This window comes from Sabethes cyaneus, chromosome 2 (assembly GCF_943734655.1).
Source record: "Sabethes cyaneus chromosome 2, idSabCyanKW18_F2, whole genome shotgun sequence".
Lineage (NCBI taxonomy): Eukaryota > Metazoa > Arthropoda > Insecta > Diptera > Culicidae > Sabethes > Sabethes cyaneus.
Window position 1 is genome coordinate 112,173,959 of NC_071354.1, and position 17,679 is coordinate 112,191,637.

The following is a 17,679-nucleotide window of genomic DNA, read 5'->3' on the forward strand; positions in this document are numbered from 1 at the left end:
TATGCGATTGGCAGCGAGCGTTCTGCTTATATTGCTGTTATTCGCTTCTATGCGAAAAGCTTCCCAAAGAAAAATAAAAACAAAAAAGACTGTTACCAGTTTTGATCGCCGAATTGTTCGGACTTCCACTTCTGTTCTGTGGTTGTACCGTCACGTAAATCTTACAACGCGAATATTCTCTACAATTGACGCACAACGCGGAAGTATTTGAACCACCAAACGACGACGCACAGTCTAATGAAGAAGAAATTTTATCGACGCGCTCTTTGGAGCTAGTAAACTTAAATGTAAGTAGTAATTACACAGGTCTGCATAAAAAAACTGCATAGGATTTTTCAACTGATTCTTATAGATTTTTGTCCACTGAATTCAGAAAAAATAATAAAAATTGTCCATCACGTCACGTTTTCATGTAATACTTGTTGAATAATCTTGAAAGTTGGTTTTAGACATAAAACAGCAGAAATATCCTGGATTTAAATTACATTAAAAAATTGATTTTTACATCAGAATTGTATTTATTTATGTAAACCCTTCCATGTTTTGGAAGAAAACCATATACGATGGAGAAACTATGGAGAATATTATTTTAAAATTTGGTGCGCTCAAATACACCCACTTGCTCTCAGTCGACTGTACTGCCTTATAGAAGCAAATTTGATAAAAGTCATGTATGAAACATTTGTAGAACTGAACGCAATCTACAAACTTTATGAATTGAGTACTCCATTACTTGTGTATTTACGTGGTAATCGTATTGCAACTTTATTCTTAGCTCAAACAAACGTGCTATTTATAAACCAAGGCTTAAAGGCCGTCTTTATTATAAATGGAATAGTAATGCACTACTCTATTCAACAAAATTGTAGATTATATTCAGCTCTACAAATGCTTCTTACATATCTTTTACAGATTTTGTTTCTGTGAGGCACAGCAGTTGAATTTGCGTAAGTGAGCGTACCTGAGTACATTAACCAGTGTTGAAGGACAAAAAAAGACTAGAGATAAAAATTTCAGTTCAGTAGTATTTTTCCTGTATTTATTGAGTAAAAATTTACTAAAATAATAGAAAAAGATTTTATTTAGGTTTTTTAATACGAATCTGTGATAATAATTTTTCCATCTAATTTGTGACTTTTCCATATAAGAAGCATAATTTGCAAAAAATCTGTACGTGATGGAGAAAAACGGAAATCAGTTTTGGATTCAGCACTCCAAAAAACATATGAATCACCTAAAATAACTGATGCATCTGAATTTTTTTTTATTTTTGCAGACCTGTGTTATTTTCCAAAAACTTCTTCTGCATTAAAACAGTATGCTGCTGAAATTCTTGTGTATTGCCAGAATTTCAACCGCATGAAAAGTCCAGCCAAAATGAAGGAAATGCATCAAAATTTATTATCATCTTCTTTCAAAGTCATTCTCGGAACCGAAAGTAGCTGGGACGAAAGCGTCAAAAGCGAAGAAATTTTTGGAAATCTTTTTAACGTATTCCGGCACGGCCGTAATTTGTCTCTAAGTCAGAAAAAGTCTGGAGGAGGTGTCCTTAAAGCTATAAACTCTGACTTTACTTCGGAAAAAATAATTGCTAGAAAGCATATCGAATTTGAAAATATATGGGCCAAAGCAACCATATACGGCGAAGTACACAAAAGCACCTTCACGGTGCTGAATAGGATTCACATGGTGCCAACATGCGCCTACCTACTAAAAACTATCCTGCTGCCCGTTCCTGAACCCCTCCCGGAACTACCGTTAGGTTTTACTTCAGGAGGGAGGACGTGCCAAAGCACTCCGACTTGTCCGTTGCGTGTGTTCATACCGCCACTACCCTTCACCTAGGGCCTGGGCTGCCTAATCAGCCCATTACTGACCCTAGCAAGCTATGTCAGGCCCGGTCATTGCAAACGTTCTAGCCGTTGCATCTCCGTTATCACCGCCGTTACCGCCCTAACGACGGCACCCCATGCGCGCTGCTCAGCGCACATTCTCTGCACAATGTCGTCGGCGTTGGTGTATTCCCCAACGACCGCAAGCATCACCCGCCGAGTGGACGTAAACCGCGGGCAGTGAAAAAACACATCCTCCGCCGTTTCCTCGGCTACCGTGCAAACGGGGCAAAAGGGTGAGTCTACCCGCCCACGCGTATGTAGATACTTCTTAAAGCATCCATGTCCCGACAGAAACTGGGTAAGGAAAAAGTTTACTTCACCATGTCCTCTACCGATCCAGGACGATATGTTCTGGATCAGCCTATGGGTGCATCAACCAAGGTCGGTGCGATCCCATTCCGCCTGCCAACGCCTAATATAGTCCAACCTAACTCTGTCCCTAGCGCCCCTGACGTTCCTCTGCCTATGGCACTCGATATCCTCACCTAGGAGTATGCATATGGGAATCATGGCTGCAATAACCCCAATCGCATCCAACGATATGGTACGGTAGCCGCGCGCAACGCGCAATGCTAACAGCCTGAACACCTTGTTCAGGCATGCCTGATTGCGCTTACTCTCCAAAGCCGGGGCCCACGCCGGTGCACCGTATCGTAGCACCGACATGGCAACGCTGGCCATCAGGCGTCTCTTACTGCTGCTAGGACCGTAGCCGTTCGGCATGATCTTGGACAGCGCAGTAGCCGCCATTGACGCTTTACCACCAGCATAATCCACATGGCTGGTGAAGTTCAGCCTGTTGTCTGCCATGACACCCAGGTACTTCACACTTCGCACGTAGAAGTATATCAGCCAAAAACCTGGCCAAAATTCAAAAATCAAAATGTGAATGAACCACGCGCTATTTATCATTGTTGTATTGTTAGATACTTATAGCATCATATGTCGGCCATTTTGATAACATCTTGAAACATTTTGAAAGGTATGGAGTTCCAGAATAATGTTGCGAAAGAAAATCTCACGCATGTGTTTGTCATGCATTAGTTAAGAAATTTCGATGTATTCTTTCAAATTCTGAGAGAATTGACCGGAAATTTTCTAGAAACCACCTCTTTCAGTTTATACGGCAATGTCCTGATCGCTCAATCGACAAAACGCTATTGTTTACAGAAAAAAAAACTTAAAGAATCTCTTAAATGCCCTCCGAATCACTATCATGTACTGAAATATCAATTGAGTGGGTTTAAAACATAGTTCAAACGCACATTGACGACTTCTTATAACCATAAGGTTCGGTTTAAAGAGGCAAACAAAACTTGGATGAGTTCTACAATCAAGTCATCTACTTGGTCTGAGATATCAAATGAAGGTCGTCCAAGTAAGAAGTTTGTAGACTCTACTGAGAGAAACAAGCGAAGCCTGGAACTGTGAGAAAATGTCCCAGTTGAGATCTTAAGTTATGCAACACAAATAAGTCAAAGATCTGTGGGAAATACGACGGTTTCCAGCATCATTAAAGATATCACCTAAAATCCCTCAAAAGCTTCAGAATTAAAAAACGCGCTGACAGCTGTACAGTTAAATGCTGTTCAAAAGCATTCGCCAGGACACGCGTTAACTATATTCGTCGTTTCGAAAAAGCAGTATAAAATTACATATTCTTCAAACAAAAACATTTATCCTTATTATTCGCTTTTGAAGAACGCTAAACGAAACTGCTATTCACCAGAAGTAGAATTTTCAGTAACAGATACCCATGCTGAGGTAAAGTTGCAGTCCTAGTAGCAGCTTCACGCTTATGTAAATATCTAGATCTAGATGACGTTTTTTGTCCTTGCCTGATGATGGAAATCTAAATTCTGATTTGATTCGGAGCTGATTAGCAAGTGGGGCTGCGATGGTTCTCAACAATATTCAATATAATCAAAAATTTGAGTACCCGTTAGACAGCGATTCCAACATTTTTATAAGCTCCGTCGTTCCTCTTCGGATAATAAGTAACATTACCGGGCAGAAAAAAATTGTATGTCATAATCCTTAATCGCTGAAGTTTTGACATCCAGTCAAAGTCAGATTCGCCCGTGAAATTAATAATATAAGAAAGAAATACTATTGCTGATTAATTCTCGCGCAAAGCCAATAAAAACTACCCAGTCTTTAACAGTCGAAGCGCTTAAACTACTCGTTCCAGGTCAGCCAAACCTGTAACTTGAAGAATTCAACGATGTATCAAACGCGAGTTCAGATGAAAGTGAGAGTGATTCAAATTCGTAGCGGTTTCCAAATCGTAAAATTAGGACTTACGATCTACATTTTTTTATTGTACTGCAGAAAAAATACAACAATGATGTAATTTTGTTTTTAAGTCATGTTTCTCTTGATTCCAATATTTGCTTAACGATAAATGGGAATACTACACTGAAAATGTATGTCAAAGAGGACATATGTCACTGCTAGCTGAAAACAAGCTGTTATTTACTAGATTTATCATCTAAAAATAATAAATAATAACTTTTTCAAGCTATTTGATGCATCAACAGACTTAAACACCATTGAAATAATTTTGGCCACGTTTTTGTTCTACATACTCCTATGTGCTTCGTTTGGAGACAATCACCTGTCCTCCAACGATTATTTTGGCCTCTAGGGCCGACTTGCGGTTACTGATCATCACCGCTTCCGTCTTATGGTGGGTCAATCGTAGATTGACGCCTGCCATCCAACCCTCTATTATGCTTATGGCGTCTGATGCCAGCATTTCCACCTCATCTAGAAACTCGCCTACCACTGTAAGGACGATATCATCGGCGAAGCCAGTGATCTTGACCCCAGTGGGTAGTTCGTGCATCAGCACCTCATCGTACATGGCATTCCAAAGCGTGGGGCCGAGAATCGAAACCTGTGGAACACCCGCTGTCATTTTGTACCTCTTCGCCCCATCCGCCGTGTCGTTCACTAGCGTCCGGTTCCCGAAGTAACTTTTAAGCAACCTGCATAGATGGTCCGGTACCCTCATCCTATGCAGCGCTAACGCGATTGCTCCCCAGTTAGCGCTGTTAAAGGCGTTTTTGACATCGATTGTGACTATGGCACAATACCTGTCGCCTCGCCTTTTCCGTTTCATAAGCTACTCGGCCCTCTCCACCACGGACTTTATGGCATCTACAGTGGACTTCCCCTTACGGAAGCCAAACTGCGTGCTTGCCAGTCCGACATTACTTTCCACCACAGGCGTCAGCCTGTTTAGGATTACCCGCTCTAGCAATTTGCCTAACGTGTCCAATAGGCGAATTGGCCTGTACGACGAGGGATCACCAGGCGGTTTCCTTGGCTTTGGCAGCAGTACCAATCTTTGGACTTTCCATTTGTCTGGAAATTCGTATACCTCCAGGCAATTCTGAAGCGTCTCTCTGAACATATCGGGATATGCTTGGATCGCCACTTTGAGTGCCTCGTTCGGAATCCCGTCAGGACCGGGCGCTTTCTTCGTTTTCAAACCCCTGGCAACTACGATGAGTTCCTCATTCGTGACCGGAATGTGAACATCATTCGATTGACCGTACGGGGTTGGAGGCCACCAAACTGGATCGTGTTGCGGAAAGAGCCCTTCCACGATGACTCTCAGCTTTTGGAGGCAGGTTTCCTGCGGCGCGGATGTACCCTTCATCTTTTTCATCACCACCTGGTATGCACCGCCCCAGGGGTTTGAGTCCACATCGCGGCATAGCTCCTGGAAACAGGATTTCTTGCTACGCCTAACCTCCTTCTTGAGCGCCGACCTGGCTGCTCTAAGTTCGACTCCCCGAGCTTCAGCTTCTGCATCGGTCCGGGCCCTCTGCGCTAGCCTTCTCGCTCTGTGGCACCTGGAACGGAGCTGGGCAATGGTATCACTCCACCAGTATACCGAGCGACGACCGTTCATTGGCTGCCCCGTCCTGGGCATAGTGGTATCACATGCCCGTACTAGGACGTTGGTCAGCTCACGAGCGCTCAGGTTCGAGCGGATGCTCTCTGCACTGAGTGCTTCAACGAACAGGTCTTTGTCGAAGAACTTCACTTTCCACCTCCTCCCTGTCGACTTCAACCCGCGTGGCCGTAGCGTCCGTCGACCCTCCAGCCCATGTTGGCAAGCAACGTTGGGCTGCAGAAGGTGATGTCGATGATCGATTGTTGTACCCCCCTGCAAAAGGTACTGATTGATCCCACGTTAGCCAGACTTACATCCAGCTTGGACAGAGCTTCCAGCAAGCTTTGTCCCCTCGGGATAGTGCACCTGCTACCCCATTCGACAGCCCAAGCATTGAAGTCTCCTCCAATGACAACGGGCTTGCGGCCCGTGAGTTCGTCGGTGAGCACGTCTAGCATCCGGTCAAACTGCTTCTGAACTGATCTGTAGTAGCTACAGATGCAGACGCCATCGACTACAGCAATCACGAACCCTTCTTGGTTGGACGAAACCACCTCCTGGATCGGGTATCTACCCATCACGGCAATCGCTGCCATCCGACCCTTGTCGATTACCCAGTTTGCGCCGCCCCGGGGGACCCGGTAGAGATCCGCGATAATGGCAATATCGCACCCCGTTTCGGCTGCCGTTTGCCAAAGCAACTCCTGTGCCGTTTCACCCGCCATTCCTCTTCCCCGGTCCCGGCAACACCATCCGGTACCGCCTCCGCACGTTCGCTGGTAGAGGCGCGAGCCAGGGTCCGCTGCCTCTTGGCCGCCAACGTTGGTCCATGGTTGGGACCAGCAAGCTGGAGGAAGCCCAACTTCCGCCTTAAGAGGGTGCACCACGCCCTCTGTTGACATTTTCCTACCGCTGTCGCCCGCCTCTTAGCTGAGCTAGCAGCGGTGGCCGCCGGCGTTCTAACTGGGGTGCTAGACTTTGGTGGGGTCAACTTCCTCTTCAGTATTGCCCCCGTTTTCGGGGGGCTTCCCTGTATGGGCTGTGCCCCCGATTTCGGCGGGCTTCTCTTCTTGGGTCGCGCCCCCGATAGCGGGGGGCTACCTGTCTTTGTCGTTGGTGATCTCGCCAACTTACTACTTTTGGCAAAGATATCATCTTTGCCACCAGTAGCACCCGCATTCGTATCCTCGTTAAAAGTTAGGAATTTTTCCATGCTTATGGGTCCCAACTCAAGGTCGCTATCTCCACTTTTAATTGTGTAGTCGCCTTAACGATCCCATGGTGACCTATGCAAGCAGGGAGGCCATGGCTAGGGACACTCCCCCCTACCCTTCATAGGGGCAGGGATGTTAGCATCCGATCAGCGTTAGTCAGGAATGTATCATCTGAGCCTACACCACCGCACTTTGACGTGAGTGACGAGCTTTGAACGTACCTAGAGACCACCCACGGTTTTAACGGGACGGAAGGCAGCTGTACCATTAGCCTACTCGCCGTTTCGGGAAGGTACCACCCTTCCTTACCTAAGGTAGTAGAATAGCACAGCCGGCAGCCCTATAGCGCCGAATCCAAACGTTTATTCCCGCCCGTCCAGTACACCATAATTAGGATCTTCCTGAAACCGATCCTAATGTGCCCATGGTACTCCTGACCCGGCTTTTTTGCTTAAAGTCCTGAGCTCTGACAGGACGCTACGGCGTCCGCAGCTGGCTTATAGGAATTGAGTTCCGCTCGCCTCTATACACCACTGCGCCACGCTACCCGCCAGCACTACGGCGCCCGCAGCTGGCTTATAGGAGTTGAGCCCCGCTCGCCTCTTTACACCACTGCGCCACGCTACCCTCAAGCACAACGTTCCCCCCTTTCCCTGTTAGCACACAACTGAGGGTGTAACCAAAGACTGGTATTTGGTCGACCCTAGACCCAGTTGCGTCCCGGCCGGTACCGCGTGGAGGTAGGGATAAGAGTTCCCGCTCCCATCTTATTGGCTATACGGAGTCGCGCAAAGCCGAATGCGACTTTGTTCGGCACCTTAACCTCGCTGGGTTAGGGCCTTAACCGGCCGCACTCGAAGGCCTGAATACGTCAAAAGGACCGGGGCCTGACGGTATACCACCCATATTTCTCAAAAACCTGGCCGAAGAACTTGCTACACCATTACAACGCCTATTTAACATGTGTCTGAAAAATGGAAAATGCCCGGGAATATGTAAATCTTCGTATTCAGTCCCTATCTTCAAATCAGGAACTAAATCAGACACCCGAAACTACCGTGGAATTACCATTATCTCTTGCATTCCTAAACTATTTGAATCAATTGTAAATGGAAAATTTTTCCGACAACTAAAACACAGAATTACAAGTCAGCAACACGGCTTTTTTGAAGGCCGCTCTACTGCCTCAAATCTCCTGGAATTTGTAACTTTTACTCTGAATGCAATGGACAATGGCAACCACGTAGAAGCTATTTACACGGACTTTAGTAAGGCATTTGACAGAATAGACATACCATTATTAATCTTCAAATTAGGAAAAATTTGGAATAGAACCGAAGCTCTTGTAATGACTTCAGTCATATTTAACGGAACGCAAACAAATTGTTCGCTTTCAAAATGCCCTCTCGGACCCTATTCAAGTCACCTCTGGGGTTCCCCAAGGTTCCCACTTAGGGCCACTTCTTTTCATTTTGCACGTAAATGACATTTCCTTTATACTTAACCACTCAAAAGTACTTGTACATGCAGACGACATGAAAATATATATGGAAATAAAAAATGCCCATGACATCGCAGTATTTCAGAATGAAGTCAATGTATTCAACACTTGACCCAACAAATCTTTACTAAACCTGAATGTAAAAAAATGTAACTCAATAGCATTTAGCAGGAAAATTCAAACTCCCTCTATTGACGTATACTTAGGAAACAATATTGTACCAAAATGTAAAATTGTAAGGGATCTAGGAGTAATCTTAGGCTCAAAACTAACAATTACAGAACATTACAATACCATTATTAACAAAGCAAATAGAATGCTGGGCTTTATCAAACGCTTCAGTCATAATTTCAAAGACCCATATACAATAAAACTTTTATACATTACATATGTAAGACCTATTCTGGAATATTGCAATATTCTATGCCCACACACTGCGTTACACGAAGGATGCATTGAATCTGTTCAGAAACTATTTCTACTATACGCGCTTCGAAAACTTAACTGGACAGTATTTCCATTACCATCTTATGAAGCGCGCTGCATGCTCATCCATATACAAATACTTAAAGAACGTCGCGAACAAGCAATGCTTTACTTTATCAATGACATTATTTCTCTAAATAAATTCTCTAAATAATTAAACTTTTATGCGCCGTGTCGTAACCTTAGGACTAGAAAAATATTTTTGGAAAAATCATATAAGACCAATTATGCGAAAAATGGACCAGTCAATAATATGATGCGCCTTTATAATCAAAATTGCGAAAGAATTGACATCACTATGTCCAGAATCCAAATTAAACTACGACTCAGCCATAGGAATAATGTATAGTATATAAGTAAACATTGTAATAATATTATTGTATGTAGTCTACAAATGCTTGACAAATAAAGTTTACTCTCCAAGTTTATATAATAGTTGTTATTTGCGTATTTAGATCACCGTGACACTAATATTATCAGAACTTGTTGATTCTTTTCGGTGAAAATCAAAAACTGTTGATTTGGTGTGACGTTTCTGCCTACTGTTTTCCTTCGGCCATCATCAGACGTGATAACGCGTCAATTCTGTATCGTCACTCACAACCAATTGTGAGTGATGAGTAATGTGAGTGATGATGCAGAATTGACGCGTTATTACGTCTGATGATGGCCGAAGGAAAACAGTAGGCAGAAACGTCACACCAAATCAACAGTTTTTGATTTTCACCGAAAAGAATCAGCAAGTTCTAATAATACACATAATAGTTGGTCAAAACACAATAATACTGTAGAAAAGTGAACGGGTTCGATCGAATCCAGACAATTGTTAAGTGCAACAATGGACGATAGACCGCAAACACCACCAATACCGCCCCCTACCATCGGTCGACCATTCGATTACGTTTTTCAACCTTCCTTCGCAAACAGTACGGCACCAGTGCAAGTTAATCCGAATAATACGTTCGCTCAATTGACAGATCAACTTAACTACTCAAATATTACGGCTATGAATCTTAGCCAACAGATAAATGCCATGCGCACGGAGATGCAGTCGTTAATGCAAGAAAACGTTAGGTTGAACGGACTATTGGAAAACATGCGCAGAATTTCGGTAGTCCAACCGGCCTTTAGTACTCCAAATATTGTTGGAAATTCAGTCGAGCACGTATCGCGTACAGAGTTATTGGCAGGGCTTATGATGCCAGTGGGACAAAACGTAAACGCCGGTGAAAACAATGGCAGTGTCGATATCGGTGGTGGTGGTGGTGGTGTGAATGGGGCGGCGGCTTATGGTCGCAACATCGGACGGCCATCTGAATTTGTGCATATGGAAAATGACTGTTTCGGTGCGGATAATCGTGCTGAAAATGTAGTTGACGTTCAAGGAGGTGCCGTTTGTGAAAGACGAGGCGTGCTGGAACAACGATGGAATATGAAAGAAGTAGAAGCGGCTTTTGCAGAATTCAGTGGTACAGATTATTATTCAGTGAATAAGTGGATCGCCGACTTTGAGGAAATAGCAGACTTGGGTTTTCGGAGCTTCAAAGATTCGTGTTGGCAAAGAAGAGTTGGGTTGGCTAAATTATCCCTTAATACGGTGAGCTACATCACAACCTGGAACACTCTGCGGGTTTTTCTGCAGAATGAATTCGAAGTTAAGAAAAACAGTGCGGTTATTCACGAAAAACGATACCGAAAACAAGCAGGGCGCTATATCTCTGCATATTAGCGTTGGTAAGAGGAAATGCTTATCAACTTAGGGACTATATTGGCTCGTTTCATTATCGCCGATTTTTATTTTCAGGTATAATAAGTTCAAGTTGTCACGTAGTTTTCGAGCTGAAAATCTCGCATGTGCATAGTATTTTTCGATATAAATTAAATTATGGTTGTGTATATACAGTATATGAGTACCATTGGCATTATGTTAAACTTATTGAAAAGGTATTTTTTATATCTTAATTTTCGTAATTACTGGCTTTACAAGAAAATTTTCGAATATCCAGGTTAGTCTCATATAACTGGTGCTTACATACTTACGTTATCCTCCCATCTACTAACCACAATTCCTTTCCCGAAATACTTGTGAAGATGCAGAGGATTCCCTGGTCTTTAGTAGCAACAAGTATTGGACTAACATGCCTTCCCATCCCACCAGGACCCGCATTCGGACGTGGCCGGCACACGCTCTGTCTGAACGGTGCGATCATGCAACTTTGATGTGCATAACATTTTCTTTCAAAATGTGTTAGTACAGGTCTTCACGATTCATAAAATGCTAATTTTAAAAAATTCATCGGGAGAAAATATTAATATTAATGCCTGACCGCATTTCAAGGTCAAAGACTAAAAACACGAGTTTGGTCAAGGTGTATTATCTTGCAATGTAACTCAAATTCTGGCTTTTGCTCATTAGCAAAGCTGTTTGAAATCATAATCTCTAAATTCGCTTAAATTCCTTGATCCATTCAAATAATATAAAAAAATGCTTTTCCTGCCTTATTCCATAATTTGACCTTATTCAAAAACTAATATACGATACTTTTTTATTACAGGCTCCAGATGATAACGGGGCATATAGCTACATGGATCCATCATCCATGAATGAAAAGGTAATTAAATTGCTCTTGCTTCAAATCCGTAGGGTTGATAGGGGCAATATGTCCACTTGGGGGACCCTACTTTGGAAAGTCGGAAAAATCGAATTTTATTATTTTGCATTTTCAAGACACTTATGCCTTCAGAAATTTCATGTCAAATGGATTTTTTGATATCTGATCTCGTTGAAAAGTTACGGAAAACTGTCTGGTCACTTCAAGGGAAATGCATCGCTGTATGAAACTTTAAGTGCGTGGTTCTGGAAATTATACTTTATCAGCTGGCGGTACATGTATCTCAGAATCTGGTGGTTCTGGGATCCAAAAAATGCAAAATATGTCTTCAAATATACCTTAACCAGTATCCAAAATACCCCAACACTTAACTTTAATTTTAGCATCCGAAAAAAATTTACGAAAATTTGTTTTTTTTTTTCGACCTTCCAGAGTAGGGTCCCCCCTTAAGCAAAACGCTCCATAAAATACGCAGCAACATTTGTAAATTGGAGTAACCCTCTTAAAATTATGTATTAATATGTTTTTGAAAATTTTTAAATATAGGTGTGTGGGTGTGCGTGTGTGCGCGCCTATGTGTGCGTGTGTGTGCGTACGCGCGTGTGTATGTGTGCGCGCGTTTTTTGATCTTGAGGAAAAGCTCAATGCCTGGCACACTGATGATCCATTACATCACGTGGCACGGTGTGGGACTCTAACCCACTAAAAATGTCACTGCTCCTAACCTAATATCCTCCCGGGACCGCCGCTAGGCATTACTTCTGGAGGAGGGCGTGCCTATGCATCACTCCACTACCTGTCGAGACGTGCACCGATGCTGGGATGGCGACCAACTTAACGTCCATCCCATCACGGCCATCCTCGCAGGATTTCTTTGCGTAAGTGTTGCTAGCATCACGATCGCAAAAACTCTACCTGTCGAGACGTGAGCTAATTCAGGAGTGCTCTTCAACAGCACAACCACCATCGCGGGATTTCTCCGCCTGTCGAGACGTGATTTGACAAGGAAGTGCCCTCCAACATGACGCGCACCCCGCACAGCCACCATCACAGGATTTCTTCAATTGCCCCTCAGAACTTTGTTCATCTAGTTACAAGGACTATTTTGGGAAAGATCCCATCTTCCACACATATGAGTCCGTCTAGAGTTTTACCGCGCCCAGAATCGCGTTGCTTTTGATTTGTGTGTCATATGCGGCCTAGAGACGTCCATTCAATGGGCTACATTGTCCTCTATATACTCATCACCACTCCTTCCAAGCTAAGCGCTGCCGACTTGCGGGGCTGCCCTCCATTTTTGCTGCAGATTGGCAAGAGTACTTGAGATCGATCTATTGACGACGTTCTAAGTGCCCTTATCTTGACACATTTCTTTAATAATGTTGTCTACGTTGAGTGTAGGCATTTCCGTGCGCATCGCTTCAAACCTGGGGCAAACAAAGATCACATGCTCCGGTGTTTCTTTCACGCCATCGCACCCCGGACAGAAGGGTGACCTTGCGTGACCGAATCGGTGTAAATACTGTCTGAAGCAACCATGTCCCGAAAGAAATAGTGTCAGATAGAATTTACTCAGATTGAGAGAACCTCTATTAGCCTTTGCGTCCATCTACCGTTGGTCGCAGCATTCTACTCTAGCTGCCACTTGACTAATGACTCTGCTCGCATAACTTTTCTTATTCTTCTGATGTCCTTTCGCTTATAGCATTCACTGTCCTCCGTCAAGATGATATCAATGGGAATCATCCCAGCTACAACGCAGACGGCTTCCGACGAAATACTCTGTGTGTGTGTATGTTTTTTTACGTGAGGAAGCGCTTAATGCCAGGCACACTAATGATATATTGCTACATCACTACATCACGTGGCACAGTGTGGGACTCTAACCCACTAAAAACCTCACGGGCGTCTGACCATAACCCCCCCCCCCGGAACTACCGTTAAGTATTACTTCGGGGGGAGGCTGTGTCTGTACACCCCGGTCCGGAGATGACCGTCATAACGTCCACTCCTTCACATTCACCCTCGCAGGGTTCTGCCATTCTTGTTGCTACTACATTCTCCTTCACCGACCACTTTCCTTGCACCTTTCGAGACATGTACCGATTCAAAGATGGCGACCGTCATGACTTCCATCTCCTCACGGCCACCCTCGCAGGGTTTCTTGTTAGGCTCAGCACTGCTCCGTCATGACTTCCATCTCCTCACGGTCACTCTCGCAGGGTTTCTTGTTAGGCTCAGCACTGCTCCGTGGAGTTCGCCACTGCACTGTGGAAACTTCACCTGTCGAGACGCGAACCGATCCAGGGAAAGCGACCAACATAACAACAATGCAACATAATCTGTGCTACAACGCTGGTGACTGCATTCCACACGCTCTCCTCCCGACACATTCCGCCTACTATGTTCTCCACCGTCAGGGGCGGCATCTCCCTTCGTATCGCGGCAAATCGAGGACATTCAAAAACCACATGCTGTGATGTTTCTTCTGCCGTCTCTCTGCATTCCGGGCAGAATGGTGTCGCTGCGTGCCCGAACCGGTGCAGGTATTGCCTGAAGCAACCGTACCCGAGAGAAACTGCGTAAAGTGGAACCCGACGTCTCAATGTTTCCGGTTCAACCAGGTTGACAGAACCGGTATGAGTCGGTGCGTCCATCTACCATTCTCGGTCCTATCCCACTCTTGCTGCCATTTGCTCAGCGACTCTTCTCTCGCCAGCTTCCGGGCCCCTCTGATGTTTCTTCGTCCGTAACAGTCGTTATCTTCCACGAGCATGATGCTGATGGGGATCATTCCAGCGATAACATATACTGCCTCCGACGATATTGTTCTATATGCACTGGCAACTCTTACAGTCATGAGTCGGAAGGTACTATTCAGCTTCACGCGATTCCGCTTCGATCGTAGTGCTGCGATCCAGGCTGGACCTCCATACCGCAGTATCGATGATGGCACACTAGCTAGCAGTCTCCGCTTACTACTACTCGGCCTGTAACAATTCGGCATGATTCTGGCTATCGCATTCATAGCCTTCCCCGCCTTCTCGCAAGCATAGTCGACGTGGCAGTTGAAGTTCAACCGGTCGTCTATCATTACTCCCAGATGCTTGACCGCGCGCGTTGAAGTAATAATGTGCTCTCCGACGGTGACGACTGCATGTTGTACGGCTTTACAGTTGCTAACCAGCAGAACCTCCGTTTTATGGTGGGCGATTTGTAGCTTTGCACCAAGTATCCAGTTCTCGATACTTCTAATCGCCTCTGTCACCAGCATTTCTACTTCCTCCAGTGACTCGCCTGTCACCGATAGCATGATGTCATCTGCAAAGCCGACGATCACCGCGCCTCTAGGCAGCTTCAGAGACAGTACACCGTTGTACATCCCGTTCCAGAGTGTTGGGCCAAGGATGTGGGACTCCAGACGTAATGTTCGTCGTCTTGCGCCCCTCGGCGGTCTTGTAAACAAGCGTCCGATGCCTGAAGTAACTCCTCAGTATTCTGCATAGATATCCTGGGACATGCATTCTATGCAGCGAGTCGGCAATGGCCTCCCAACTGGCTATTGAAGGCGTTTTTTACGTCGATCGTTACAACGGCGCAAAAACGATCTCCTCTTCGCCTCTGTTTGGACGACTTCTCGGCTCGCTCGATCACTGTCTGAATTGCATCCACCGTGGACTTCCCTTTCCAGAACCCAAACTGCATGTTTGACAGACCGTGTTCACATTCTGTATACCTCGTAAGCCTATTCAGGATTATCCTCTCCAGGAGTTTTCCGCATGTATGCAGTAGACATATCGGCCTGTATGACGCTGGATCTTCCGCAGGCTTCCCTGGCTTCGGCAACAACACTAGCTTATGGATCTTCCATCGGTCTGGAAAGCTACCATCTTCTAAGCATTTCTGCAGCACGGTCCTGAACAAATCCGGGAACGCTTATATTGCTGCCGTAAGAGCCACGTTAGGAATCCCATCAGGACCAGGGGGCTTCTTCATTTTTAGCTGTCTTACCACTGCCGCTATTTCATCGATTGAGACTTGCAGACCATCAGCGCTAGCCCTCTCTTCTGGACCGTACGGTATTGTTGGCCACATCGTAGGGGCGTGCGTCAGAAATAGTCCCTCCACGATAACCTTCAGCTTATTCGGAAACAACTCTCCAATTGTCACAGGACCTTTTACTTTCGCCATAACGATTCGGTACGCCCCAGGGGTTAGCGTCTACTTCTCGGCACAGCTTATTGAAGCAGTTGCGTTTGCTTTGTTTTATCTCCCGTTTCAATGCAGCCCTGGCCACTCTAAACGCCGCGCTGCGTTCTTCCCGATCTGAAGTGCGTGAGGCCTGCCATTGCCGATTTCGAGCACTACAGCGAGTGAAGTCTGACAATTCTACGGCGCAGTACAAATAAAAAATTTACGGCAAACTGAAAGATAATCGAATCGCCACTATACATGTAACAAGTTTTAATTCAACCGATCAATCTGCGTATATTTTACACGAAAATTGATTTGATTCCAAAGTTGATCAACAATATTGCCGGGTAAACAAAATTTCCCTGATTGAATTTCTAAATTCCCTGATATTGCCTGATTTCCCTGATCCAAAAATGAATTCCCTGATATTCCCTGATTTTTCAGGAAATCGACACCCTGAATTTCCATCTTAGCCAGAGCTTCTAACAGACTGTATCCTCTGCCGTTGGTGCATCTGCTCCCCCACTCCACAGCCCATTACTCATGCCCATTACTTATGCATTACTCCACTACCTGTCGAGATGTGCACCGATGCTGGGATGGCGACCAACTTACCGTCCATCCCTTCACGGCCACCCTCGCAGGATTTCCTTGCGTAAGTGTTGCTAGCATCACGATCGCAAAAACTCTACCTGTCGAGACGTGCGCTACTTCAGGAGTGTTCTTCTACAGCCAACCACCATCGCGGGATTTCTCCGCCTGTCGAGACGACCTGTCCAACATGACGCGCACCCCGTACAGCCACCATCACAGGATTTCTTCAATTGCCCCTTTGAACTTTGTTCATCTAGTTACATGGACTATTTTGGGAAAGATCCCAAAAACGTTAAAGTCTCCCGCAACGATGATCGGCCTTCGCCCGATGAGTTTTTCGGTCAGCGCCTCCAGCATCTGGTGGAACTGCTCCATAGTCCATCTTGGGGGTGCGTAACAGCTGCATACGTAGATCCCGTTGATTTTGACAATCACGAAACCTTCATACGAACTGGAAACCACCTCCTCAAAGGGAAACTTGCCCATTACGTGTATTGCAGTCATTGCTGCTTTATCAGCTGCCCAGTAACCATTACCGGGAGGAATTCGGTACGGCTCTGCAATTATTGCGACGTCGCACAACGACTCCGTTGTCGACTGTCACAACAGTTGTTGTGCTATGTCGCAATGATTGAGATTAATCTGGGTCACCTCTCACCTCCATCACTGCTGATCCGCCTTCGCCTTTTTATACGCTGGGCATTGGAAGCCTCCCGTCGTGTGGTCATTTCTCTCTGAATTATTGCAGAGCATACACCTCGGTGGCTTTGCGCAGTCGTTTGCAAAATGGCCATTCTCGTCGCATTTCCGGCATGATCTGGATCTATCCGGACTTTCACAGTTACGCGCCTGATGGCCGAAGCCCCAGCACCTGAAACAACGTTCCATTTCCTTGGTCACACGAGGGATGGCTTTCAGAACACACACTGACCAACCAACTTTAATTTTACCCTTCATCAGTAGCTTGGGCGCTGCTACCGCTGAGAGACGAATCGTCGCCGTCTGCGTCTCACCATATGCCTTTCTTGGGAAAGCGCTTTCACGTTCGCTTCATCTCCAAGTGCTTTGGCAACAAGATCCTTGAAAGCTGCGCTCTTAACGGATGGATCCTTTTTCAGTTCAAAAAGCATCTCTCCCTTTTGAGTTCGCCTGGTTCTCTACCACTTTCTCTACGAGTTCCTTCAACTTCGGGGCTTCTCTGACTTTTCGGAGGATCGCTGCGTATGAAACGTTGGCATTCGCTTCAACAACCACCGCATCACCCTTAATCCTCTCC

General features: G+C 45.3%; 1 protein-coding gene across 5 annotated transcripts in view; it reads left to right on the top strand.

Annotated features, from left to right (window-relative positions):
* The window catches only part of LOC128738371 (1-phosphatidylinositol 4,5-bisphosphate phosphodiesterase gamma-1), a 375,128-nt gene that overhangs the window by 190,613 nt on the left and 166,836 nt on the right, over nt 1-17,679 (top strand). For all 5 annotated transcript variants that reach the window (XM_053833430.1, XM_053833431.1, XM_053833433.1 and 2 more), the window contains exon 9: nt 11,559-11,615. In XM_053833430.1, coding sequence (XP_053689405.1) covers nt 11,559-11,615 — 57 coding nt within the window. The remainder of the gene's footprint in view (nt 1-11,558; nt 11,616-17,679) is intronic.